Source organism: Tamandua tetradactyla, chromosome 24 (genome assembly GCF_023851605.1).
Source record: "Tamandua tetradactyla isolate mTamTet1 chromosome 24, mTamTet1.pri, whole genome shotgun sequence".
Taxonomy (NCBI): Eukaryota; Metazoa; Chordata; class Mammalia; order Pilosa; family Myrmecophagidae; genus Tamandua; species Tamandua tetradactyla.
Window position 1 is genome coordinate 22,035,358 of NC_135350.1, and position 26,247 is coordinate 22,061,604.

Below are 26,247 nucleotides of genomic sequence, written 5' to 3' on the forward strand. Positions count from 1 at the left end.
TCCAGCACAATGCTGAATAACAATGGGGACAGTGGGCATCCTTGTCTTGTTTCTGATCTTAGAGGGAACGCTTTCAGTCTTTTCCCATTGACTATAGTGTTAGCTGTGGGGTTCTCCTATATTCCCTTCATCATGTTGAGGAAGTTCCCTTCTTTTCCTATCCTTTGAAGAGTTTTCATCAAGAAAGAAAGTTGAATTTTGTCAAATGCCTTTTCTGCATCAATCAAGATGATCATGTGGTTTTTCTGCTTTGATTTGTTGATATGGTGCATTACTTTAATTGATTTTCTTATGCAAGTATTTTGTTGAGGACTTTTGCATCTATATTCATTAAAGAGACTGGTCTATAATTTTCTTGTCTTGTAGTGTATTTGTCTGGCTTTGATTTATGGTGATGTTAACTTCATAAAATGAGTTTGGTAGCTTTCCCTTCTCTTCATTTTTTTTGGAGAGTTTGAGCAGGATTGGTATTAATTATTTCTTGAATGCTTGGTAGAAAAGTCTCTTTACCTGTAATCGGTTTGTTGAGATCATCTGTTTCTTCTTACAAACCCCAAGATCGAAGGCTCGGCCTATTAATTTGGTTGTCCCTATTACTTGCTAAAATATCTGAAATTCTCCAAATCGGGAAGTTGAATATTTCCTCCTTTCTCCCCAGTCCTCCATGGGGACTTTGCAAATACTTCTTTATTCACTGTCCAAACCTCTCTGGGATTTATTGGGGCATCACACTAATTGGACATACCAACAAAATCTCACACTGTATTCAAGAGTCCACTTACTTATGGTGTTAACTAAACTGACCATACAAGTGAAATTAAGTAACGCGCTAGCCAAAATATAAAATTTGCACCAAATAGCATCTCTTGCTTTAGTCTCACAGAGAAGTTGAAGTTTTAAAACATGGACAATATTATCCTTTACCCAGTCTTCTGATACATCTTAGTCCTACCTGGATCAGCTTCATTCATATTTCTACTCAATGTCTAATCACTTTTTCAACTTTTTAAACAGTTCCTGTATGGGGTAGTGCTGACTTTCATTGCTTCAAATATAATGGCTTTAATTGCTTCAGTTTTCCAGTTCCTGGGAACTGAATTCCTTGAAGGAGGACTTCCACTTGAGCTGAATCCTGCCCCCTTTTTTGTTGAAAAAGATACACCCTTTAGGAAATTAACTCCTTTCACCAGAGAAGCTTAATTCTGCCCTTGCCTGAGGCAGTGCTGCTTCCAGTTTTGTTTAATGAGCTGTTAAGGAGCAAAAAAAAAAGCCTTTTCAGAGCAGGCCTCCTGCTCCTCGGGTTTGTCAATCAAGAGCTTAAGTTGGGACATGGCTCTGTGTATCTTCAGGCTTTATGTATCCCCTTTTCTTAGCATCCAGACTTTGCCAGTATTATGTGCTGTCTGACTCAAAAAACCTCATTTTTTCCCCATCAGCCCTGCCCCCCTCTTTGCCAGGGTAAAAAGTCCAAGTTTCTTTAGTTCTTATTCCAGGTTTATCTGTGCTGGGGGCCTGTTTTCAGTAGTCAAAATTTGTTAACTCACTCCGCAGTTGGAACTTTGTCAAGCTTACCCTTGCTGCTAGTAAAATCTGCTTCATTTCTCCTTGGGGAACAGCCTGACATGTCCATGGGAGAGGGGCACTGGCCTCTGTGGCTTGGGGGACTTACAGTTCTGTGTAGGGTCTCAACTGTTCCACTTGGTCCAGACTGGTATTCCGTGTGCCTGGTCACTGATGTTCCCCCAGCAGTTGTTCTGTATCATTCCTGAGTATTTACTAGCTGCTCTGGAGGACAAACTAATTTCCACACCTTACTATAACACAATCTTGCCCCACCACCCTATAAAGGGTCTTTTTAAACTTTGCTTTTATTTTAAGGTTAGCCCAATTCATCAGAGAAGTACTCAAAGATCTTTGTTTTAGATTTACCTCTGTGTTACAGACCTGAATAACACCTGACTTTATCTCTTACTTTTACTCTTAATAGATTCTCAGGTAAGAAATGAACCACTTGCTTTCCAGTAACAAAAGTTTACATTTTACCTTTCATTGAATATTTACACTCTTAATAAGAACCAAGCCGATACTAGAATTACAGCATTAGTCACAAGCAAATATGGAAGTGCTTACCTTAGAGATGAGAACATACATTTGAATTTTATAGATCTAGAATATTATAGAAAAGCAATTAGTTTTCCTATCGTTTTTCTTAATACTTTGCATAGGACAGCCCAGAAAAAATGGTGACTCAATGAGTGAAATGGCCTGCCATCTCTTCAAAGCTTGGTGTAAAACTATGGACTGCATTTCCAAATGTCATAATCAAAACACCTTCTATTGGAGATTAATTTTAAAAACCTCAGCTTATTTAAAAATATTAATAATTATAAGAAGCCTGTAAGAAGTGTTTTGAAAATAACTAAATAGATCTTGCTTAACTCTTTTTTTTTTTTATATATATCTTTTTTTTTTTTTAGGTTCACTACCTTATTTGTTTCTCACAATGGAATCCACATATGTTTGCATATTTTTTAACATGACAGAAAAGTATGCTGAAGCAGCCCATGTTAGCTCCTTTGATTCCAGTTTCCTTCTTAGATGAAGACTGTTTCCATTCTGAGCATCATGTTTTGGATGATTGGCTTTGCAAACTCCCACCTCAGTATGTAACTTTTGACTTGATGCTTCTCTGATTTCCAAAATTGGAATTTTGGAATTTGCATTTAATATGTCTAAGTCCAAATTCATAATCTTATTCTTCATACTAGGTCTTCTTCCAGGATCCTTCATTTGAGTTTCAGTACCTCCAACCAGCTTCTGGACAAGCCAGGAACCTAGAAATCATTCTTGTTAGCAATTCTCCCTCGCCCACCAAATGCATTCCATCTCCAAGATTTTTGCTCCTGAACATCTCCTGAATGCATTCCACTTCTCACTATCTTTAATGCCTCAGTCACTCTCTGAGCCACCTTAGTTTCTGAGCTAGCATATTACAATAGCCTCCTGACTAGTCTCTCTGCATTTCTTTTTGACCCCCTGATGCTCCATTCTTCCTGACCATTATTGATTAAGGGAGCATTTTCTATTTCCCAGATTGGCTCGCTATGGTTTCTAAACTTTGTTGCACATCAAATCATCAGTCATGCTTGCTAAAATGCAGGGTCCCTCTATAGGATGGTCAGGGAAGGCTTCATTGGGACAGAGGAAACTGAATAAATACTTAAAGAAGATGACGGCAAGCCACACAGATTACTAGAGGAAGTCATCTCAGGAGCTCAAGGGTTCATGACAAAGGTCTACAGAGCAGAGGGAGGGAGGCTGAGAATCCTCTTAGGGGATTTGGAGAGGGTAGCTGGACTTAGAACTGGATTGAGTGGGGATCTGATCTCAAGTTTCCTGAGGGACATAAATCTCCTGAGTTGGCCACAAATGGACCAGGAGGGACTCAGCCTTCTGGTGCTGTCTGGGTTAAGGTCTCTCAAGGGTACCCACAGTTCAGGGCTAGATGGTTGCATAGTTCTGGGGTCACCATTCATGCTGTGCCACAAGAGGCAGCTTTTACCCACTGGGATGGCAGGTCTGAAAGGGTGTGTATTTGGTCCCTGTGTCCACAGGACTCTTTATTATCCATACCACAGTGCCCCCTTTTCCATAGCAGCTATCAGTCCTCAGCCCCACCCTCATCCTACACTACCCAATTGCTTTTACTTTTTCAGAAAGCCCTCCTTCCCTTGAGCTTTTCCACACTTGCAGAACAAACTTTTACTCCAAGGAAGGGAGACTGGGGCACCTTTGGGTTAAGGAAGAAAAGGCACAAAAGAGGTACGTGGGAAAGAGGTGAGGCAGGGCTACTGATTCCAGAAGTCTTAGAGAAACTTGACACCAAGGCCAGGTCCAGAGTAAGAATAGGGAAGAATTAAACCATCTTCCTGGAGGAGGAAGTGACAAGATTCTGAGAGCCGACTGGGGAAGTGCTATTTTCTTTGGTCTCCACCAGCCCCTGGAGGTAACGCAAAGAGAGAGGAGCCCTAGGAAAGAGGATGCAGCTATTGAAAGATCTGTTCCTTGTGTCCTCTCCTTCCCAGGAGATGGAGGCTGGAGGAGGGTAGAAGAACTAAGGGTTACCCAGGCTGAGAGTCTCACCTTATGCTCTTTGTGAGACATGGAAGGGAGGTAGGGGCACAGAGTTTCAGAATCAGAGACCAGTCCAGTGAGAATATGAGGTATGGTGGGACATGGGGTGGGGGCGTGTGGCTGGAGGTAGAAGGAGGGAGAATTATGCATATGAATGATGGAATAAGATCAAAAGGAGAATCTGAAACATCCTGGGAATCCACAGTGAGTTCTCTGCATTCTTTTCTATCTTCGACCTTTGTAGGGTTCCTCCAATAGGTTTTACTCTCTGTTTAAGGGAAGCTGACCTTGTGCCCTCTGTGTGGTGTCTGAGCTCCACTAGAACAGAGTATAGAGGTCAGTCTCGGCTTAGGCAGGCCCAAGGGTAACCTTCTCAGAAAATTTGACCTTTCTGAAACTCAACTTGTCTCTTCTCTCCTGGTCCTTACAGAGAGGGTATGACCATTTTTATTGCTAGCAGAACTGCTTCTTTAAAGATAACTTCCTTTCTACCCCTAAGTCTTCCATCAACTGCCATCCCCAATGTTGCCCTAATGCCAGATTCATTCTCAGTATCCTTCCCTCACTGATCTCGACCCAAGCATCCTCAAAATCTCTGAATTTAAACCCACACCTTTGTCCTCATCAAATCCTAAACCTTGTTGTGGCCCCAACTCTAGATTCTCATCCTGTTCTACATAAGTCATGAACCTGACCCACACATAGAAATGTGTATTTCTTTTTTTTTTTTTTTTTTTTTTTTTTTTTTTTAAAGGAAAGACAGAGAGAAGGAAGGAAGGATAGAAGGAAGAAAGGGAAACATTTTTAAACATTTTCTTGCTTTATTGTATTCTGTTTCTCCGTTTTTGGTACATGGGCTGGGGCCGGGAATCGAACCGAGGTCCTCCGGCATAGCAGGCAAGCACTTTGCCCGCTGAGCCACCGCGGCCCGCCCAGAAATGTGTATTTCTGATGTGTTAGGTACAACTTTTTCCATTTACTGCCATATTTAATTAATACCAAACTGATAAGGTAAGCCTGACTGTTCTCACCATTTTACAGATGAGAAAAATGGGAACTCAGAAAGATTACTCAGGTAAGGGCTTCTGGTCTGGGATGTGACTAGAATAATGATGGCTCCCAGCAGCATCTCACAGGTGAGTCTGGGGCCTTAGCTAAGATGTTTCCCATCCTAGCTGGGAACTTTATGGGTATTCTGGAAGTCAAACCAAGCTCCATCAGAAGATGTCCAGAGAGGGGTCTCCATTCAGGTATTGGGTGAGAGTTGGCCCTGAGACCTTAGTTGGAACCACACTGTGATGTGTTCAGATGCTAGAAAAAAAACTCCTTTGTAGTTTTTCTACTTTATGGACCCTACAGGTTGAATTAACTTGGTTTATTTATCTTAAGAATCTTTTTTAATAGATCGCCCTCTTTAAACTGGTAAGTGGAAGAATTTAGTGGTTAAGTTTTGCGAATTTACTTTGGAAAGCCAGACACTGCTTTAAACATTCAATTTATTTGTAGCAATTGTTCATGGCGAACATAGAATGATAAAACTGCATCCTATTCTAAGCTAGTAAATTGTTTCTAAGAAATCAGTTCATTAAATTGTGACTCTTTTAATGAAGAATATAGGTTTTGGAACTGCATATTAATTTGTGATATCAAAAATGTTATAATGTTCGCAGGGTTATATGCAAATAGGCACTAAATTAAGGAAGGTCTCTGCGAACATGATGTGACAATAATCATTACAATTTTGGATGTGAAAATTCTAGAAAATGGACCAGCCACTTAAAAGGTAAATATATACTTAAAATTATTGTGGCCCCAATAAGGACTCTCATCCTGATGTACGTAAATCACAAAACTGACCCACACATAATTTATATTTTCGTGACTATTCTTAGGATGGAAGAAGTGAACTATTAACTTTGCAATGTGGTAATTAACTTCTCTGTTTGTTTTCCCTTAAATTTGAAAATGGAAAATAATTGCTTCAGTGATAAAGTATATTACAAAATGCAAGAATTTTCAAAGAATGCAATTGCTCTATGGCATTCAATTTTACTAATGATATACCTATATGGAGCAGGTAAAATACCAATTAAATTATGGCAATGACAAATTCCAAAATCCCGAAATCCAGAGGACCTCTTCTGCTTTCATAGTACAGATGTGCCCTGGAAAGAGCAAGCAATCCAAATGCAAGCTTGCTTCACCCAGAAAGTACAATATCTGCAGATTCTTGAGTTTCATTATGATAACCTGGAAATAAGATCACAGGAAATGTAATAGTGAATAAATGGATCATCAATAGAAATTGATTAGCTAGTATAAAATGACCCCATATACATACATCTTTCTAAGGAACAACTCACCATTGTTAGCTTGAAAAATACACGTTTATCCTTTCAGGAGAAGACAATAAAATATTTAAAGTATTCTGTTCCCTAGACAAATGATTCTTTCAAGTCCTTAACTAGCCTCCTTTTAGGTTTTCTAAAAAAATAGAACTAATATTTTACCTTCTTTAATGATCTTTCCTGCAACAAAAACCAAATTCCTTTTCCCCTTGGAATCGAGCAGGAAGCTAAAAAAAAAAAAAGATACAGTGTTAGCATTTCTCCATTTCAATGCTGAACAAAGAAACATGACAAAAATTTAGTTGCCTTTCATAGCCATGGAAGAAATAGCTTTGTGGAGGTAACTGGCAAGGGACCCCTCCATCTTAAATGGGAAAAGAATCACTGTAAAGTTCAATTACATCAAAGTCCTTGAATTCAAATTTTATTTCCATTTTGAGGGACAGCAGAGTGAGCTTTGGAAATCCATTCTTTTCCTGTTACCCAAACTCTTACTCTCAAAAGATATAACATGGCTGGGTAGTCTTTCATATCTTGTAGAAGAACCTTTGTTTGGCAAAGATATTTTCATAAACTCCTGGTAATATCCTGAAATTCTGCTACAGTTCAGTGAGTCTAATGAGTTTGTTTATGGCTCCTTGGTGGGCCACTGATTGCTCCAGAAATGCAAACCCTTCAATCATTTCTTAAGGGTGAAATAAAACTAAAACTTAAAACTTAGTATTAGTTTACGAAAATGTAAACCTTTAAGTTCATATCAAAGTATGAAAACCCTCCCCCCTTAATCAATGTTGGTAACCAAATCTCAAAAGAGACTCTGCTGGAACCCCACTGGAACCAAATCTTGTGAGACTGCAGAACTTACAAGCCACTCCCTTCATCTTGTTTGTGCAGATCACTGACTTCCATTTCCCCACTGGCTGCCACTGGGAAGACGCTTCTCTTCTTAATAAATCCCTAATTAAAACTCATGAGTGACTCTCTGCCTCGCATTTTCTTTGGTCTTGGGGCTGTCCTGGGTTGGAATATTTGGTGAGCCAGCCAGGAAACGAAGTAGCTGCAGGCTGCAGAGAACATGAATGTTGGGAAGTGTGACTACACGGGGGAAATTCCAAATAGGCCTCTGACATCCATGTGGTGAGAGGTGGCAGCCCTCCTAGACAAATGGGGACCACCGAGGGACTATAAGGATTTCCAGAACTCCCTGGCCAACTGTTAGAACTTCTGTAACAGGCTGCAGGACAATTAGGATTTCATAAGAGAAAGGAAAGCTGTCTGGCTACTGCAGCCAACACATGGCCCCTGTTAGGAGATGTGCATTCAGCCATGGAAAAGGTCGTGGCTGCTAAGCTGTGGTTTGCTGCCTAGAAGAAGAACTTAGGTTAGAAAAGCACATGGGTATAGCCCAAGCAGATTTGAAGGATGCAGTGAATGAGAGGTTTCACAACGTAGGTAAGCGTTTAGAAATAGCGGTATGCTAGTATGTGGGACTATAATGTCAAAGGGGCAAGTGAGGAATATCCTGACTTCCCCTGACTGGGACTCTAAAACATGGGAGCCTACTGATTTCTCTTCAGAGGATGATGAGTCCGTCTGACTGCGGTATTGAAAATGAAAAAAAGGAAGCTTGTTTATTCTCTTGCCCAACAAAAAGTTGTCAAAACATATTCAGCACCTTCCCCAGTGAGGGCGCTGCAGCTGCTGTGGCTGCTCTGTGGGACTATACCGCCACTGTATTACAAGAAACTGGAAATCAATATAGACAAAAGCCTACAGAAGTCCTGCCAAATTGGTTACTTTATCTTTGGGACACTGGTACAGAGGGAGAGTTACTTTCAGGAAGGGAAATGAGCAAATTAACCTCAATTACTATGTACCCCTCCTTCTGTCAAAATATATATATACCGTGGCTGCCAGGTCAGAATCCAGTTCATTGCTAAGTTGACTTATAACTCAATGTAGAGAAACTTGGCTCAATGTGGGAGATGCAGCACATTGTGATTCCCATTGGAATACACTAGGTGAATTGCGAGATGTGCTGAAGAGGCTAGGAATGAAGCATGCCATTTATGCTGTTAATTTTGTTGCACCAGATAATGAAACCTTCACAACAGGCATAAAGGATACTATCTTGCATAGTGACCCCAATCAGAGGTATGGAACTCTTGTGCCTACTCTTAGCCCAATAGTAGGGCATTTATTCAAGAGCTGCCCAAACTGTGGCTGATTGAAGAGAGTCAGAATGGCTAAGATGCAGAGAGGCCAAAGTAAGTGTTATAAGTCGTGCTTCCAGGGGACATGATGGTCCAAATCCTGTATCACACAAGCAGACACGGACTGTTGTGTTGGATCTTGCTAATGTTTGTTTTTAAATTATATTTCTGTAGATCCCTCCAGCCAGCTTGTGTTCACCTTCACATGGGAAAAACAACAGGGAACGCTTACCATTCTACCACAATAGTATCATCATAGTCCTACAATCTGCCATGGTTTGATAGCCTAAGATTTAAAAATATGGAAACCTTCAGTAGAGGTCACTCCTTTTCATTGTATTGACGTTATGTTAACCAGTAACTCTATTCAGAATTGGAAATTGCCATTAAAACCATAGTAGCTCACTAAAAGGGCCAAGGATGGGAAATAAGTCAGGACAAATTACAAGAACCTAACCGCTCAAATTCTTGGGTGTTGTTTGTTTGGGTAGGACCACAACTATTCCCTCTGCTTTTTTGGTAAAGTACAATATTCCTCCACCCACATACTCCTGAACAGTTCATGGCTTTCCTTGGTTTATCGGGTTACTGGAGACTGTTTATACCCCATTTAGTACAGATTCTAAAATCTTTGTATTCCCTAGTTAGAAAAGGAAGAACATGGAAATGGGATTTTCTACAGCAAACTGTTTTTGAAAAAGCTGAACAAGCTATCTCACAGGCTCAGGTTTTATGGGAGTGGACCCAGATGCACCTTGTGAATTAGACATGGCCAGTAGCAATCTTGGCTTTGCATGGGGTTGTGGCAAAGGCATTTCCCATTTGCTTTTGGTCTGAACTATGATATAATCCTTTAGAAAATCAACTGTGTGCTCCCTTTAATGCCTTACTGAAAGTTGAAAGATTAACTCAGAAATGCTCTATAAAATTATCAGCCATCCCCATACAGAGGTGGATACATGACACTGCCACTAAGTTTCACTTTAGCAGTGCACAATTAAGCACATTAATGAAATGGAAAGTTTATCTGCTGCAGTGTAGCATTTTCAACCATAGCCCCTTAAGTGCAGAAATGAATAGTATACTGAGACCAGTTTCCTATGTGGAAGAACAGTGTTTACCCCTCCTTGCTGATCCTCCAGAGGTTGTTGTCTCTGTGCCCACCATTGATGGATATGGCAGTATACCTGAATCTGCCTGGTATACTGATGGATCAGCACATGAGCAGCCTGCCACCTGGATGGCAATAGCTCTGCAAACTAGTATAGACACTATATGGTGGGAACCTGGGAGTATGCAAAGCAGCCAATGGACTGAACTAAGGGCTGTATATATGGTCATTATTCATGAACCAGGAGATGTCTTAATTATTTGTTCTGATAACTGGGAAGTGTACTGGGGCCTGACAGTATGGATGGCCTTGTGGAAGCAAGAGTAATGGACTACTGTCAATTGCCCCTTATGGGAAAAAGAAATGTGGGAGGATATCTGGACTACCTGTCATAAGCAAAAGGTAACCATGTTTTATATCTCAGCCCATAACACTGATTCTTTACCTGGCAATAGCAAAGCAGATGCTTTAGCCAAAATTCATAACTTAAAGTCAATGTAAGGCTACTAAAGGGGTGTATAGAAAGGCAGAAAACCAAAAGTACCAGACTTTGTGGAGACAGGCACAGAAATTCCAGCTGCCCATCGCCAGACAAATTAAAAGAAGTTGAACACGCCTGCCCCTCCTGTTTGCTACAACACCCAAGGATACATCATCAATTTGATCACATAAACCATGAGCATATTGTGGTCATCAGGTGGCAGGTAGATTATATTAGGCCCCTTCTCTTATCCAAAGGTACAAACTATGCCTTTACAGCTGTAGATATGGCCACTGGACCATTGCTGGTCTTCCCAGTAGGCAAATAAAAGAGCTACTATATGTAGCTTAGAAAAACTAAACTTTGGGTTCCCCACAACGTGTACAGTGATAGAGGGACACCCTTTACTGTACAACTATTCCAAGCCTAGGTTATTGAACATGACATCTTATGGACATTTCATTTGCTTTACAACCCCACAGTAGTGGGGTTAATTAAAAGAATGAATGGGCTTTTAAAAGACCAAGTAAAAGATAACAAGCAATCTCTGCAGCAGTGGATGCCACAGTTGTATCTGGCCCTCACTGGTCTCAATTCACAGTGTTGAGCAGCTACTCCCACTCCTGTTGAACAGGTAATGGCAGGGTTCAGGCAGGCACTGCAAATTCTAGTAAAAAGACCAGCAACACTATAGCCATAACAAGCTAATGAAAATAATTTGCTCTTGTCTGAGCTATAGGTATTAGAAATTGGGGAAAATAAGGTCGATTGACTATGGCCCCGGCCAATGCAGCTATGCTGTTTGGAAATCCTAAGTCAATGGGGTATTGGGGTTGCTAAAATTTAAGTCCAAAAGTTGCATATGTAACCAATCCAGACCCTTTCCCCTATACCTCAAGGCACAATTACTCTGTGGATGCTTATCATGCCCAAGCTAACCATGGATTTGATTCCAGAAGGCTCCCTGCAATTGCAGGGGAAAAAGTTATGGTATCTAAAACTCCCTCGTAGCAATCCTCAACAGGAACACTTCTGTCCATTAATGGAAATTTAGCTTGTATTCTATTAGAGCAAGAAGATTTGTTTCTCATAGTTTCCCATAAATATCTTTCTTTTTGCTCTTAGTATTAAATGTCTTTCTGCAATAGGCTTCTGTGGTAACCTACATGCACAATAAATCTCAATGATGAATGTGCACTGAACTGCCATTGTTGGATGCCACCAGCCTGCCTTGGACTGTGACACGTGACTTGGGTTGTGTGGAATACCAGACTGGCCTAGCAGAATTCAGCACAACAAAAGAATCTAGAAAAAAACTTCTCATTTAAGACTTAAATATCAAGTATCAGTAGAATGGTTTAATTCCCTTTCTTGGGCCCACATCATTTTGTGGGGGTGTTAACTCTGTGTGAAGGACTCCAAATGTTCTGTTGCCTCTTATGCTGTTGTTGTGCAACATGGATGCAGTGTCTGCACTGTGGTCAACACAACTGTTGCATGGGGGTAGATTGTGGCAACCCAGGGGTTGGGACCCTCTTCCTTAGGGGAAAAAATGAAGGCGTAAGCATGTAGCAGCCTGCATGACCAGACCAGACATTAACGTTCACAACATAGCATTAAAACTCCCCTTCCCTAATCACTGTTGGTAACCAACTCTCGTGAGACTCCATTATAACCAAATCTCACAAGACTTTGCTGAACTTTATAAGCCACTCCCTTCCTCTTGTTTGTGTGGATCACTGACTTCCATTTCCTGATTGACTGCCATTGGGAAGAATCTCCTGTTGGTAAGTCCATAATTAAAACTCATGGGTAACTCTCTGCCTAGCATGGTCTTTGGTCTTGGGCTTAGCTGGTGACTTCCTTCTTTGCTTTCTTCTGAATAATTAATTTCCTTAAATTATTGCTCAAGAGTTTACACACAGATGTTTATTCTTTTCTTTTTTTTTTGATATGGACAGGCTCCAGGAATCAAACCCAGGTTTCCAACATGGAGGGCAAGAATTCTGCCACTGAGCCACCATTGCATCACCCCCACACAGATGTTTATGTAACTTCTTTTGTCCATATTTGTTAAGATGTTTTAGTCACAGAAAGGATAAAGGCTCTCCATGTTCTTTCTCCATGGAGAAGTTCCATCTTTGCATTTTATGTAAAAAAAAAAAAATGAGATAAATATAACTTACCTTATTCCGGACGGGTATGCTATACAAAATATTCTCATTGTTAGCAGTTTCATTACCTAAAAAAAAATAACTGTTACCTCTTCAGTCATTCACACATTTAATGATTCATTTATTTAACACTTTTATAATGTATGCAAAGAATCAGATGTGAATAAACAGAAAACTTACTGAAGATAAAAAAGGCACCTTGAAAAGTCACCCTTGGCAGGTGGGCTGTTAATTTCTCTTACTGGGATAAATTGATTTGGATAGGATACCTCAGAGTCACTTCAGCTTAATATCAATCCTTCCAACACCCTTGAACAACTTCCACTTGATTATTCTTGTTGTCCTTCCCTTGCCTTCTCATCCCTCCTTCTGCTTCTTTTCCCTTCTCCCATTTACCAGGACTGATCCACTAGAATACATGCTATTCTATTAAAATTTGTTTCTTCTACTCTTGTCTTTACCACAACCTCCCTACTTTCCATCCTAGCAATATGGCTCCCTGTTGTGTCTCCATTTCAACAGCCATTACTTTGGTCTAAGGTATGAACAGTTGCTTCTACATTATTCAACAGCCTCCTAGCTGGCCTCAAGCTACTTTTTAGCCTCCCCACATCCTGCACTCTTTCTTCCCCCATCATCTTTCACATTGGAGTGAACTGTTCTCTCAAGTGTTGTTCAAATGCCATTTCATTTTCTCTATCAATAACTCCCACTTACCAGACATCAGCCCCATTTGACATATATCATCAGTTTTTGCAATTCCCCATATTAGGAACTCTTACCCATGTTCTACATATAAGGAAACTGAGAATGTAAGTGACTTGCCAGAAATAGCAAGTTGTGAAGAGCCAGGCCAGTCAGAGTTATAGCAGTTGTTACTGTATAATGATGTTTCTTGCACTGCTATTCTAGAATTAACTCATGCTTATTTCCATTGTCACTAGGTTTTGTATATAATTATAAAATCTTTGTGAGTTTTTACACTGATCTCCTTACTCATATTAAGCTTAGGCTAATATTGGAACTGGTTTACTATGAGCTTTGTTTTAGTACTAAATCCTTCACTAGATACTAGGCACTTACCACTTGGATGATGCACAATGGTGAGTTTATCTAGAAGACAAAAAGAAAAAAAACACACATCCACATTATATTGAACTTTGATGTTTATCCTAAGCTCTCTTTTTATTATTTAGCTAATTCTTGTCTTTTTCTGACTACAAAACCTCACAGTCTAATTTTAAAAAGCTAACTCCAACTTTGTGTATCCCCAGAGACTAAGTGTTGAAATCATGTTCTTTATTACTTTTGCCTTTTTCCATCCTGACCTCTGTCTCAAAACTCTTAATATTCCCCAATACACCACATCACTACCACTACCCAGATACACACACTTAACTGGTTTCCATCTCTACTTCTGCCTTTATTAGGACATAGAAGTCTTCTTTCTCATCCTGATTCATTATTATCAAAGTATTCTTTGATTCTCCCCATTGGCAAGAAGCATCTAACACCCTTTTAATAAACTTCAGTGCTCTTATTCTTTCTTTTTCCAACAGAATGCTGCTGACTTGAACAGCATCTTCAGAGAATGCATGCTCTATTTTGTAATGTAGCCTGTGGCAGTAGGTCTCAGAACAGAAATGCTCAACCAGAATCCCTCTCTATGAAGGACCCTCCTTACCTTTACAAAAATGTGGGAAGTGGGAGGCAGGAGAGGGTTTCAGAAACCTTTATGTGAAGTGGTTTATGGAATGGAAAATAGATCCCTATAAACCTACACAGACATCCCAATATACACTTGTTTATCCAGGTTGAATTTCTGACCCTTCTGAAGTTCACCATTCACGAGAAGGTATTTGATTATTCATTGACTGGTTATAAACATGTATTTATTTTCCAAGAAATAGAAAATAGAAAAAGATATGTCCCTGGTGTTAGCTGAATCCCTATCTATGCAAAAAACAAAACAGAACAAAAACAACGAAACTTTTAGTATTATTGTTTTAGATGTATTTTACTCATTAAAAGCTGGTTACTCTGCTTTGATATTCTCTAGCTTGAACTACTCGATTTTTTTTTAAATTAACATTTCCAGGAATAATTCCATATAGTACAATTCTTGCAGGTTTAAGTGTATCGGTTGGTGGCTCTAATAAATTTATACAGTTATGTGAAAAAAGAACAGTTCATCTCTGCAGAAATCCTGTGTGCCCTTTTTATTCTTTTTTTTTTTTTTTTCTGTGTGCCCTTTTAAGTCATTCCTCATCTTCAAACTGTCCCTGGCAACCAGTGATCTGATTTCTATATCTATAGATTAATGTTAATTAGATTAATTATATCTAAAATTCCAGATGCATGTAAGCCCACAGCACGTACAGCATGAACTCCTTTGTGTCTGGTGCCTTTCACTCAGCATTATGTCTGGAAGATTCATTCACACTGTTCTGTGTAATAGTTATTCTTTTTTATTGCTGAGTCATATTCCATTGCATACATTTACCACAGCATAAATGTCTACTCTCCTGTTGGACATTTGGATTCTTTCTAATTTAGCTACTGTGGATGAAACTGCTATGAAGTTTTGTAAATAAGCCTCTGAGCGGATATACGCTTTTGTTTCTCTTGGAAAATGCCTAGGAATGTAGTGGCGAGGCTTTATAGTAAGGGCATATTTAACTTTACAGTAAACTGCCACACTGTTTTCCAAAGTCATTGTGCTATTTTATATTCTCATCAGCAATGTATGTGAGTTCAGTTGTTCCACATCCTAGCCAGCAATTTGTTTTGACAGTCTTTTAAATTTTAACCACTGTAGTTGTGTGGTAATATCTCATTGTGGTTTAATTTGCATTTTTCTGATGATTAATGATGTTGAGCAACTTTGCACATGTTTTGGCCATTTGTTTTAGTAAACCAAAGTCTTTATTCTAGACTAGGTTGCTGATTGGTATTGGTTGTCATTGCTACTAGGTCATCTCAGTAGACAGAGTTAAGGAAAAATACGTGTGTTTATACATATTTATATTTGCTTATATATAACAAAGAATAAAAGAATAAAAATTCTCTAACTCATTCTAGCCTTTCTTTTTTCCTTCTTTTTAACTTCTTTCTCTGATGATAGGAAACCTGGCTCTCATTATCCATAGAACATTACTCTTTTGCTCAATCCCAGAATATATATAAAGTTGTTTTGGGTAAACTATACCTGGGTGGGAAAATATACCCTAGTAATTGGAGTACAGAATACAATTTTAATATACCTTTCTTTTTTATCTTCTGTCTAGAATATGCTGTTTTCTACAACTATTTATGCCAGCTTTTGCTATCTCTCTTCATCTGTTTTATTTATTTGCAATACTTTTAGGTTCATTTGCTTCTGCTTGCATTCAGTTTTGTCCCCATCACCCTTGCTTTTTTTTTTTTTTTCTTTTCAGGAGACATTACCTAAACTTTATTAGAAGAAAATAAGAGGTTTAAATATGAAAACTGGGCTAGCCCAGTTTGTATTTTCAAGTCCACATTCTTTATCTGATTTACTGCATTGGGACCCCCCTGAGGCTCCATGTTTTCAAGTTCACAGTACATGGAAGCAATTTTCCTCTTTAATTTTCTCCTCACTCAGAGAAGCCACACACAGTGGCCCTTGAAGCTGGAACATTAGGTGGGGCCTTTTCCCGTCAGACATGGCCAGAGCTGCCCAAGATTAGTCCTCAATGAGATTTAATGCTGTCATGTTGCATGGATGAAAAAAAAAAGGAAAATAAAGTCAGGAGATCCATTTGGATTCGCGACATTCCAAACCTGCTGCTGAATGCTGTTTGTTCACCTTGTATGTGTTGAACAGTTTGTGGACTAGGAGTTAGTTTCAATATGAAGAACTGTTACTGGATGCCCTGGAGGTCACTGCAATAACAGCTCTAAGAGGGCTACTTATGGAGACCACCTTTTGGATGTGAGGCAGCAAGCAGAGGTCACAGGACAACTGTTCAACATCGATGCCATCCTCTTTTGGTGGGCTCAGCCATCGATGCCATCCTCTTTTGGTGGGTTCAGCATCGCTGAATAAATTCCTTATTTCATGTGCTACTGCTATTGGCTTTGAAGGAAACTACTTCGGTAGCCTCAAGAATTGTATTCTCTTGTAGAATACGTTGCTAGGACCGGTTTTGGCCAAAAGGCTTCCATCCATAAAGACACTGGTAGAAGATCACACCCCCTGACTAGATGTCAACTTTGAGATCTTTGGTGGTTCTTTCCCAACCACAAGACACTCTGGTGATAAATACCAAGAAGGACCAGCACCTTATGATGTTAACGCCATAACATCCACTCAATTGTAGCTATCATCACCCATGATTTTGGAAAGACCAAAACCTGTGAATTTTATCTTCCACATGCTGTACCGTTAACTAAAAGAACATTACCTGGTTTGAGGCATTAGTGTATGATGGGAGGTTTGATTTTACTTAGGTACTTTAAAGCATTCACAATCTGCATGAGAGTGGACGAGGTCTCTTTTCCCGACACTAATTTGTGCTGTTTCAAGTAGAAATCCTGTTCACTTACCTCACAATATTCTAATATTGTACAAAATGAATCAGTGTCCAGTGAAAGTAATCATACAGCTTTCTATTCTGAGATGATCCAGTTCTCTATGAATCTAATATTCTGTACATACATGCTTGTGGTAATTCTTTTGTTCATCTCTCCAGTTTTTATTTAACTAGTGTATTTCTACAGCTATATATCTCTGCTCTGTTAGATCAAAGGCCATGTAAACTCCACTGAAACCTCCTTTACCCAAAAGCTGCAACAAATTTTGTCATTTTTTGTTGGGCAATCTTTAAATTTAATCTTCATTGTGTATACTTTTTCGTTCCCTGATATATTAGATTGCTAACTCTTTACAGCCTTTCCAGCTCTGCCTGTATCTCTGCTTCCTCCTTTTAAGATGACATAATCTTTGTGTGAAGATTTCTCCTTGTTCATGGTATTTCTGTTAATGTTAAGGTTTCATTTTCAGCTCCATCGGTCTTGCTTTTCTGCTGTTCCTGATCCTTGGTTGCTGGAGGGGCCTGTACCATGGCAGGAGGTTTCTGTTTTGCTAACATTCTCCGTTGTCTTGCAATCTCTTCCCTCTGTGAATTAATCCTTTCTTGTTGCCTGATAAGTTCTGGAAAGCATAGTCGTCTGTCCATTGCTCAATAAAAGAGGCCTCAAGTCAGACAGTGGTAAACAGGCTCAATGTCGGATGGTTTTGCATGCTCATCACTACATGCCGTCTTCTCTTGTTTCATTTTCCTGAAAAGAATTTCTTGCTCATTGTCACATATCTCATTTAATGGTTCCTTTGTATTTCCCTAGCATCCGTTGCTGTTCTTCCATCTCAAATCACAGTTGGCTCTTAATAATCTATTCTCATTAGAGAAATATGATTCTCTAAATCATAATTTTTACTGTTTTCTAGTGAAGGTATTTTTTTCTATTATCAGGTCAGACTGAATCTGTCTGTGCTGCATGGGGATATGTTTTTGGGAGCTGCAGGAATGCTCGGTGTTGACAGCTCTGATAGTAGAGGGACAGTTTGCTGAGCTGAAGCAAAAGTGAAGTGAGGCCAGCTCCCTTTGTGCCAGCTGCTCTGTGCCAGTGATTTGCTAGAATCAGTGACATCAAGGTTGGCAGGGTACATTGCTCCTCTGATGCTTCATTTGCAGCACTGCCATCTAAATTATTAAGGAGCTGCTCTGTTCACCTAGGCAAGGGGTTGGTTAAGGCATGTTGAGATGAGGATCCTGCAACTGGCGGAACACTTCTGCCAGGGCTGGGTCCTGGCCTGCTTTCCCCAAGATACTCAAAGTAATCACTAATTTTACATCCTCAAGGTCTGCTTTCCCCTTCATTGGTTTCATACGTTTCTGCATTTCTTTTCTGTTTTTTCTGGTCATTCTGCTTTTCCTCAGGAGTCTCTATTTCTATCATTCAAGGAGCCATGCTGTGCAAGCTCTGGTTGGAAGACTCACTATTGAGGGAGCCCTCACCAACACCAACTCCTGTAAACCTGGCCTCTAATAATTCCTGCCATCGTGGATCCAAGCTGTACAATTCTTTGATCATTTCTGCTGCTGCTCCATGCTCCTTCTAGGAGGGGGTCCAACTCAACCCAAGTGCAAGCAGCTCTGCTCTCCCCCTGAACAGGCCCTGGATGGAGCTGGGGCCTCTGGGGAGCATCACAACCCCTGGCTGGGCAGCTGTCCACAGTGCTGGGCTCCAGGAGAGGGCGCAGGTGGGAGGGGAATGCGGGGATGGGGGGTGCAGGGGAGAGTGGGTGCTGGGGAGGGGATGGGGAGAGGGCACCGGGGAGGGGCTGTCACGCAGGGGAGTGGGGAGGCGGAGGTTGCATAAACCCATGCTCGTAATGTTGATTGAATATATACAACATTAGCATGGGTTCTAAAAGTCAAATCTATACAAAAAAAGTGTACTCAGATTAGTAGAGTTTTTAAATTTCTTTTTTGAACCAATTTTGATAAGTTTTGCTTTTCAAATAATTTGTTCTTTTTACATAGTTGTTAAAGTTGGCAAAAAGTTAATTACATTTCCTTAGTATCCTTTTACTGTCTGAAGGTTGTGTTGTGATATCCCCATTTTAATTCCTGATAAAGACCGTTCTTGTCTTTGCTCTTTTTTCTCCTTTGAGCTTTCTTGTCAGGGGCTTATCAATTTTATATGTATTTTCAAATAACTAATTCTTGGCTTTGTTAATTTTTCTACTCATCTGTTTTCTTTTATTGATTTATGATCTTATTTTCATTATTTTTTCCTTTCCTTTCCTTTTCTTTCTTTTTTTTTAATTTCATTTGCTTTTTTTCTCTAGTTTCTTAAGGTGGAAACTTAGGTAATTGATTTATTTAAGTATTTCCTCTTTTCTACTATGACATTCATATCTATAAATTTCCTTTACATATTGCTTTAACTGCATCACAAATATTTTGATGTGCTGTGTTTTCATTATTACTCATGTAGTAATATTTTCTTATGTCTTCTTTTTGACTTATGGGTTATTTGGAAATGTTCTGTTTAATTCTTAAATATTTGAGAGACTTTCTAGATATCTAATCCTTAATTCATTTCTAATTTATTGCTGTTGTAGCCAGAAAACAAAAATTTCAAAGATCAGAATCTTTCAGAGAACATACTCTATTAAAGTTCAAACTTTTAAAATTTATTGAAACTTTTTTATGCTGTAGTATGTATTTGTTCTCATATGCACTTAAAAAATGTATATTATGAATTTTTTGGATATATTGTTCTGTAATTGTCAATTAAGTCAAAATAGTTGATAGTGTTTAGAGCTCTACCTTACTAATTTTTATCTATTTCTTCTATCAGTTACTAAGAATGAGGTGTTAAAAATCTCTGAGTTCTGTTGCATTTTGTTTCAAGAGTTTTGATCTTATAATATACTCAAATAATTAGTATTATTGTACTTTCCTGTGAATTTCCCTTTTTATAATAATCTCTTTTTATTTTTTGTAATGCATTTTTCTTTAAGTTTATTTTGTCTAATATTGATATAGTCACACCAATTTTCTTATGCTTACTACTCATATGGTAGCTCCTCTATCAACTTTTACTTTCAACCTCTACCATCTTTTACAATTCAGTTGTGTTTTACAATTAAAATGCATGCTTTTGTTAATATTCTTTAGAGCAGTTGTAGGTTTACAGAAATATCATGTGTAAAGTATATAAAATGAGTTCTCATACACTACCCTACCACTAACACCCTGTAAAATGGATGTCTTTTCAATAGTATAAAGTTGACTACTGCCTTTTTTGATCTATTCTGAAAATCTGTGCTTTTTAAACAAATTATTTAATCCATTTACATTTAATATAATTAGTGATATGGCTCAGTTAAATTCTACTATGTTGCTTTTGGTTTTAAATTTTCCACTTTGTTTTTGCTTCTCTTTTGCTTCTTTCCTTGCCTTATTTTTGGTGAATTAAATAGTTTTTAATGCTCTATTTTATTTCTTCTATTGATTTCCTAAGTACACCTCTTTTTATTTATTTAATGCTTGTAGTGGCTGTTTTGTAACTAAAATATGAATACTTATCTTATCAGAGCCTATTAGGTGACAGTAGTGTTTCTCTTCTTGCTTCAAAACTTACATTTGACACTTCTTACTTTCAAACTTACTTTTCTTACTTTATACCTGATTCTTTACCTCCACCTTTTACACTTTACAATATAAAACACTTAAAACCAATTAATTCTACTACTTATCTGTGTGTTCTCCTTTGTGTTATCATTTTTATAACTTTTCTTTTGTCATATGTCATCAATTCTACCTGAAGTAGTAGTATTTTTGTTTTAAGCAGTTTTCTTTGAAATAATTTACGAAAAGAAAGGAAATAATTTATATCCACCCACACTGAGTCATTTTTCAATGCTTTTTATTCATTAGTGTGGATCTCAGCTTCTATTTGCTAACATTCCCTTCACCCTAAATTCCATTCTTTAGCATTTCTTATACTGCACTTTCACTGTCTGTGAATTCTCTGATTTTATAAATCTGAAACTTTATTTCACCAAAAATTTTAAGGGTTCTCTGGATATAGAATTCTAGACAGTCATTTTTTTTCCCTTTTAACACTCTAAAGATCTCATTCCATTGTCTCTGGTGTTCTATTGTTTCTGATGAAAAATCTACTTTTTTATCCTTCTTCCTCTATGTAAAGTTTCATTTTTCTCTGGCGCTTTCAATAATTTCTTGTTACCTTGGCTTGAAGTAGCTCGACTACAAGTTGCCTAGATGAAATTCTCTTAGTAATTATGCTATTAAGATTATTTAAAATTATTAGAACTGAATGTGGATGGTTTGCATCAAAGTTGGCAGGTTTTGATCATATTTCCTTAAATGTGTTTTATGCCAATCTCATTCTTTTCTACTTCTAGGATTAATTACAAGTATGCTAGACTATTTTATATTACTGTTTGTCTTTGAAGCTCTGTTCATTTTAAAAATGGCCTTTTTCCTCTGTTCATTGGAAGGGATAATTTCCATTGCTTTGTCCTCTAGTTGACTGACTTTTCTGCTATATCCAATCTCCTGATAAAATCATCTGATAAGTTTTTCATTGTAATTTAAATTTCTACAAATTCCATTTGGCTTTTAAATATAGTTTTCATTTTTTTTCTGCTGAGATTCCCTATTTATTCACTCATAAAACCATATTTTTCTTTGCTTCATCACCTATATATGAGCTGCTGTAATGTCTTAGTCTGCTAAGGTCAACAACTGGGCCGTCTCAGGTTCAGATTTTATTGACAACTTTTTTCCTTGACCAGGAATTATAGTTTACTTTTTCTTTGCATTTCTATACATTTTTAACTGAGTGCTAGACATTGTTGATAATCTGCTGTTAATCTGGGTTTTTCTGATGAGTGTTGATTCTTGTTTTAGCAGGTAGTTCAATTACTGGTTGGAAATTGTGTAGGCTTGGTATTATGCTTTTTTAGTACTGATATATAGAAAGCTGAAGGTGTTTTCTCAGCCCCTCTAACTTGGCAGGTGTCAACCTCTAAAAACTGCATTCCCTGTGGGTGTTTGGAGGCTTGGCTTTAGGCTGTGTTAGGGCAAGTCTAGAGTGGATCTTACCCTAGGTCATGGATCCTACTCTTGATATCTCTATGTGTCACAACAGTATGACAGGAGTTTTAATGAGGTGCTAAGGAGATCTCTCCTCTCTGGTAGGGCAAGAAACTCCTTAGAGTTCAGCATCCCTACAACTATTCTTGTCCTGGCTGCTCAAGTTGTAGTATCTCTACTCTGCTTTAATTTTTTTATAACTGCTATCTTGTCTGCTGTTAGTGGCCCTGCCGTACACATGAAGAGCTCATGTCTCCATCACAGATTTGTGGAGTCCTTCACATGGACTTCTGAGGCTACCAATCTGGTTTGCTCCTTTTTCTTCAGTTACTCACTGTACAGATTCTACTAGCTTTAGCTTCCCTGAGCTATGATCTCTGCCTCTTTGGTTTAATATGAATTCCCTGCTTTGCTTAGACTCTAATCAGGAAATACTCCCTTGGCAGAGACTGGGCAATCATGAGGCCCGCCTCATGAGCTTCACTTGACTCCAGGAGTATAGTCGTGGGTGCCTGAAAGAAGTTGCTTCATATCTTTGCTTAGTATTAGAGTAACGTACAGTGGGAAGATTAGTCTACTGTGGCTGGAAGGGGAATTCATTGATTCATAATTAAGAACACCAGTGATTAAAAGCATTGACTTTGGATTCAAATAGAAATGGCTTTCTGATCTGTGTGTTCTTGGCTTCTTAGTCTCTCAAAATCTCTGTTTTCTGAATTATAAATAGTAAATAATACCTATCTCATAGAATTTTTTGAGAATAATATAATACTAAGTACGTAGTAGGTATTTGATAACTATTAACTAGTACTACTACTTAATGTTCCTTAGTCAAAGTGCTTATGTATGTTGTAATTCTATAAGCAGTTAAAATCTTATTACGTATTAGAATGGTTGTAGAACTCAGTCATCTGTAAAGTAGCCCCCTGTTCACGTTTATGACCTTAATTATTTTAGAAAGTATATTTCTGCTTTAGAAAACATTTCTAAGAGAACTTATAGAATTCTCTATGAAAAGTAAACAGCAGTGCAATAATATGAAAAGAAAATAAATTTCACAATAGTGAATTTCCACATGAAGTACCAGTTAAAACCTATGAGATATTAGTGAAAATGGAAAAAAATAAAATCTTTTCAGCTTTTCTAGTGGTTGTCAGTTTTTTCTGTGCAAGGGTAGGAGCTTGGGGAAAGAGTGGTCACACAGTGAAGATATAATTCATTTTCAATTTTGGAATATCTTGTTTATCTTTAGAAAAGATTGACCACCTTAATAACGGTTGGTTTGTGTTAACGTTAAGTGGAATATTTTTTTTTCTTGAAAACACTGTTAATTATCAGCAAGGGGAATCTGCATTGCCAAGGTGCACACTTGCTGTAGGGGAAGCCAAACCGAGATTTAAAAATGTAAAAATAATTCACATGTGGACAATTGTGAGTATTGACTATATTGAGAATATTCTACCTTATTAAAAAAGCATGATTCTTTAATAATTTAATTCCCTTTTTAATGGTTCACATAAAGAAAAAAAACTGGAGCCAAATAATCTTATTTTCAATTTACATAGAAATCAAAGAAATAAAAGTAACTATCCTTTACTGAGGATCCCTTATGGACCACAGAACATGATGAGTATTTTGTATGTTAATTCATACAACTCCCAGAAATATGCATAATTAATCCTATTTGGTAAATAAAGAAACTGAATACTGGAAATTCAAACAGTCTAAGTCAGTCTGCTGGGAAGTGATGGAACATGAATTTGAACTCAGTTACCTTTGATTTCACAGCCCCTGAGTTTTCATTACCATTCATTTCTAAATGGCAGGCAAATTTTACTTACCATAGGCAATATCTTCTTCTGGCCTTTTCCCAATAATGCCATCTCGTAGTTGGCGCAGCTTTTCCTTAATGAGGGAAAGACCAGGAAATAGATGTCAAGGTTTATCATGGACCAAGATGGAAACATCAACTATTACTGCAGTACTGCCACTTCTGTTTAGTATTTACTAAGCATTTCTTGATGTGTCAACTGCCATGCTCGCTACTTTCCATATATTAGCTCACTTATTCTCACAACTTCATTTAGTGCATGTATTCATCCCGATTTGGCAAACATGGAAATTGAGACACAGAGAGATGAACTAACTTGCTCAAACCATGCAGTTATAGGTGGTGGAGTCAGGGTTGGAAGTCAAGGCCCAATTCTTTTGGGAGCTGTTTTTCCAACATAATTGTGGGGTGCTCACTAGCTTTTTGGCATTCCTGCTATAAAATGAGTGTTTGTTAGAGCCTGAGCTCCATCTCCAGCATTTGCAGGGCACATTACTTCCTGACATTCTAATTCTATTATCGAGGGGTTTAGGAGAAAATGGTACATGGCTAGATCTCCTTTCTTAGCTCATTTGTGATTTTGCCTTAAATGTTTCCCATTGAATATCTATTGTCTTTTTAACCAAAAAAGTAAGACAAACTAATATTCAATAAATCCCCTTTCCAAAAGGAACATAGAAATAGCACCTTTTCCTCAGGGTTTCTCCTGAAACCTAGAGACCACTATTCCTACAAAAATAGTTGTTTTCATTGCGTTGAAGAACCTCTCCTCTGAGTGGAACACCCATCCTTCTTTAGGCACTTAGTGATTATGAGGGAGGAGAAAGACAAGATTTTCACCTTTCAATCAACTTATCTTCAACTCTGAGGAGTCTGCATGGGTCTTTGTTATTCCAGCAACCCTTCTACAATTAGCTATATGTTTGTGTCATTCTTCCTCTTAGTTTCCTTTAGGATAATACTTGAACCAATTTTCATATAACTTCACAGTAACCTATGATAGATTCATCATCAGACACAAATGACTATTTCTGTACATTGCAGACGTAATATTGGAAAGTGTACTGGAATGAGTGTGTGTATGCTTGTGTGTATCTTGGGAATTGGGAAATAGGAGAACATTCATTTTTTTTCCGCTCAGTTTTATGTCTGACATAGGCCCCAATGTTAAGAACTGACTGATTCCCTAAGTACTCAGTCAGAGTTTCTAATTTTTTTGAGCCTTATGAAAATCATTTTAAGCCTGTCTACTTATTACACTCTTAGAGTGTTAAGCACATGTTAGTGTAAGGATACTTCATCTTAATTTCATCCAAGAGATTCCTAAAACATTTACTGAACTAAGGAAAGCCTGATTATATTTTAGCTTTGATACACTGGATGCCAAGATTCAGTTCACAAATGGTTTGTAAACATGAACTTTGAATATTTTTAAACTTTTAATTGTTAGTTTTAAAAAATCTTCTTTGTGAAATAACTGGAATAAGTAAATTCAGAGTCAGAATCTAGAATATAGTCTAACTGGGGACATAGGGAATGAGAAGTTAATGCTTAAATTGTTCAGAGCTTCTATTTGGGTTCATTGTAAAGTTTTGGTAATAGATGGTGGTTATGAGAGCACAACGTTGTGAATTCAATTAACAGCACTGAATTATATACTTGAAAACGGTTAAAAGGGGGGACACTTTAGGTTGTACATGTTACCAGAATAATACTTAAAAAAAACATAGGGCTGTACAACATGGTGAACCCTATTGCAAATGATGGACTATAGTTAATAGTACAATTACAAAATGTTCTTTAATGAATTGTAACAAATGCCCCATGCTACTGTAAGGGGTGAATAAAAGGGTGATATGTGGAAACTCTGTATTTTATGCATGACTTTTCTTGTCTAAAAAACAGTCAACTGTGTTTCTTGTGAAGACCAAACATTTACAAGGCGACTAGGAGCTCTGCAAGTGCGCAAAGTTTTCAGAAGGGATTCGAGTCAGTATTACCTGCTGAATTATTTCCAGGTCATTTTTTCCCATCTGCCAGTGTTTAAATTTCTCCAGTGCTTCATCCACAGAGAGTTTCCCATTTTTTACTTTCTCCTGCAGGAGAATGAGTTCTTCCTGCCCAGCTGCCAGGCAGTCTTTTGGAATGGAAAAGGCTTGACTCTCCCTTTGAGCTCTGTCTACAATATAAGGGGAAAGTGTTTTCACAAGAAGTCAACATATGGACAATGGGAAAAAAGTCTAAAATATTAAGCAGTTTGAGTTTCTGGTTCCTAATTATCCATGAGCAATTACAA

The 26,247-nt window shown here is 38.1% G+C and overlaps 1 protein-coding gene and 1 pseudogene across 4 annotated transcripts in view; both read right to left on the reverse strand.

Annotated features, from left to right (window-relative positions):
• Positions 1-5,110: 5,110 nt before the first annotated feature.
• Positions 5,111-26,247, reverse strand: part of BANK1 (B cell scaffold protein with ankyrin repeats 1) — a 327,436-nt gene continuing 306,299 nt past the window's right edge. For all 4 annotated transcript variants that reach the window (XM_077142683.1, XM_077142682.1, XM_077142680.1 and 1 more), the window contains 6 exons: positions 25,952-26,130; positions 23,962-24,025; positions 13,545-13,574; positions 12,474-12,529; positions 6,645-6,709; positions 5,111-6,384 (listed from right to left, as the gene is read on the reverse strand). In XM_077142683.1, coding sequence (XP_076998798.1) covers positions 6,650-6,709; positions 12,474-12,529; positions 13,545-13,574; positions 23,962-24,025; positions 25,952-26,130 — 389 coding nt within the window. In that variant the 3' untranslated portion in view covers positions 5,111-6,384; positions 6,645-6,649. The remainder of the gene's footprint in view (positions 6,385-6,644; positions 6,710-12,473; positions 12,530-13,544; positions 13,575-23,961; positions 24,026-25,951; positions 26,131-26,247) is intronic.
• On the reverse strand, positions 13,609-18,578 carry LOC143668463 (serine/threonine-protein kinase tousled-like 2 pseudogene; annotated as a pseudogene).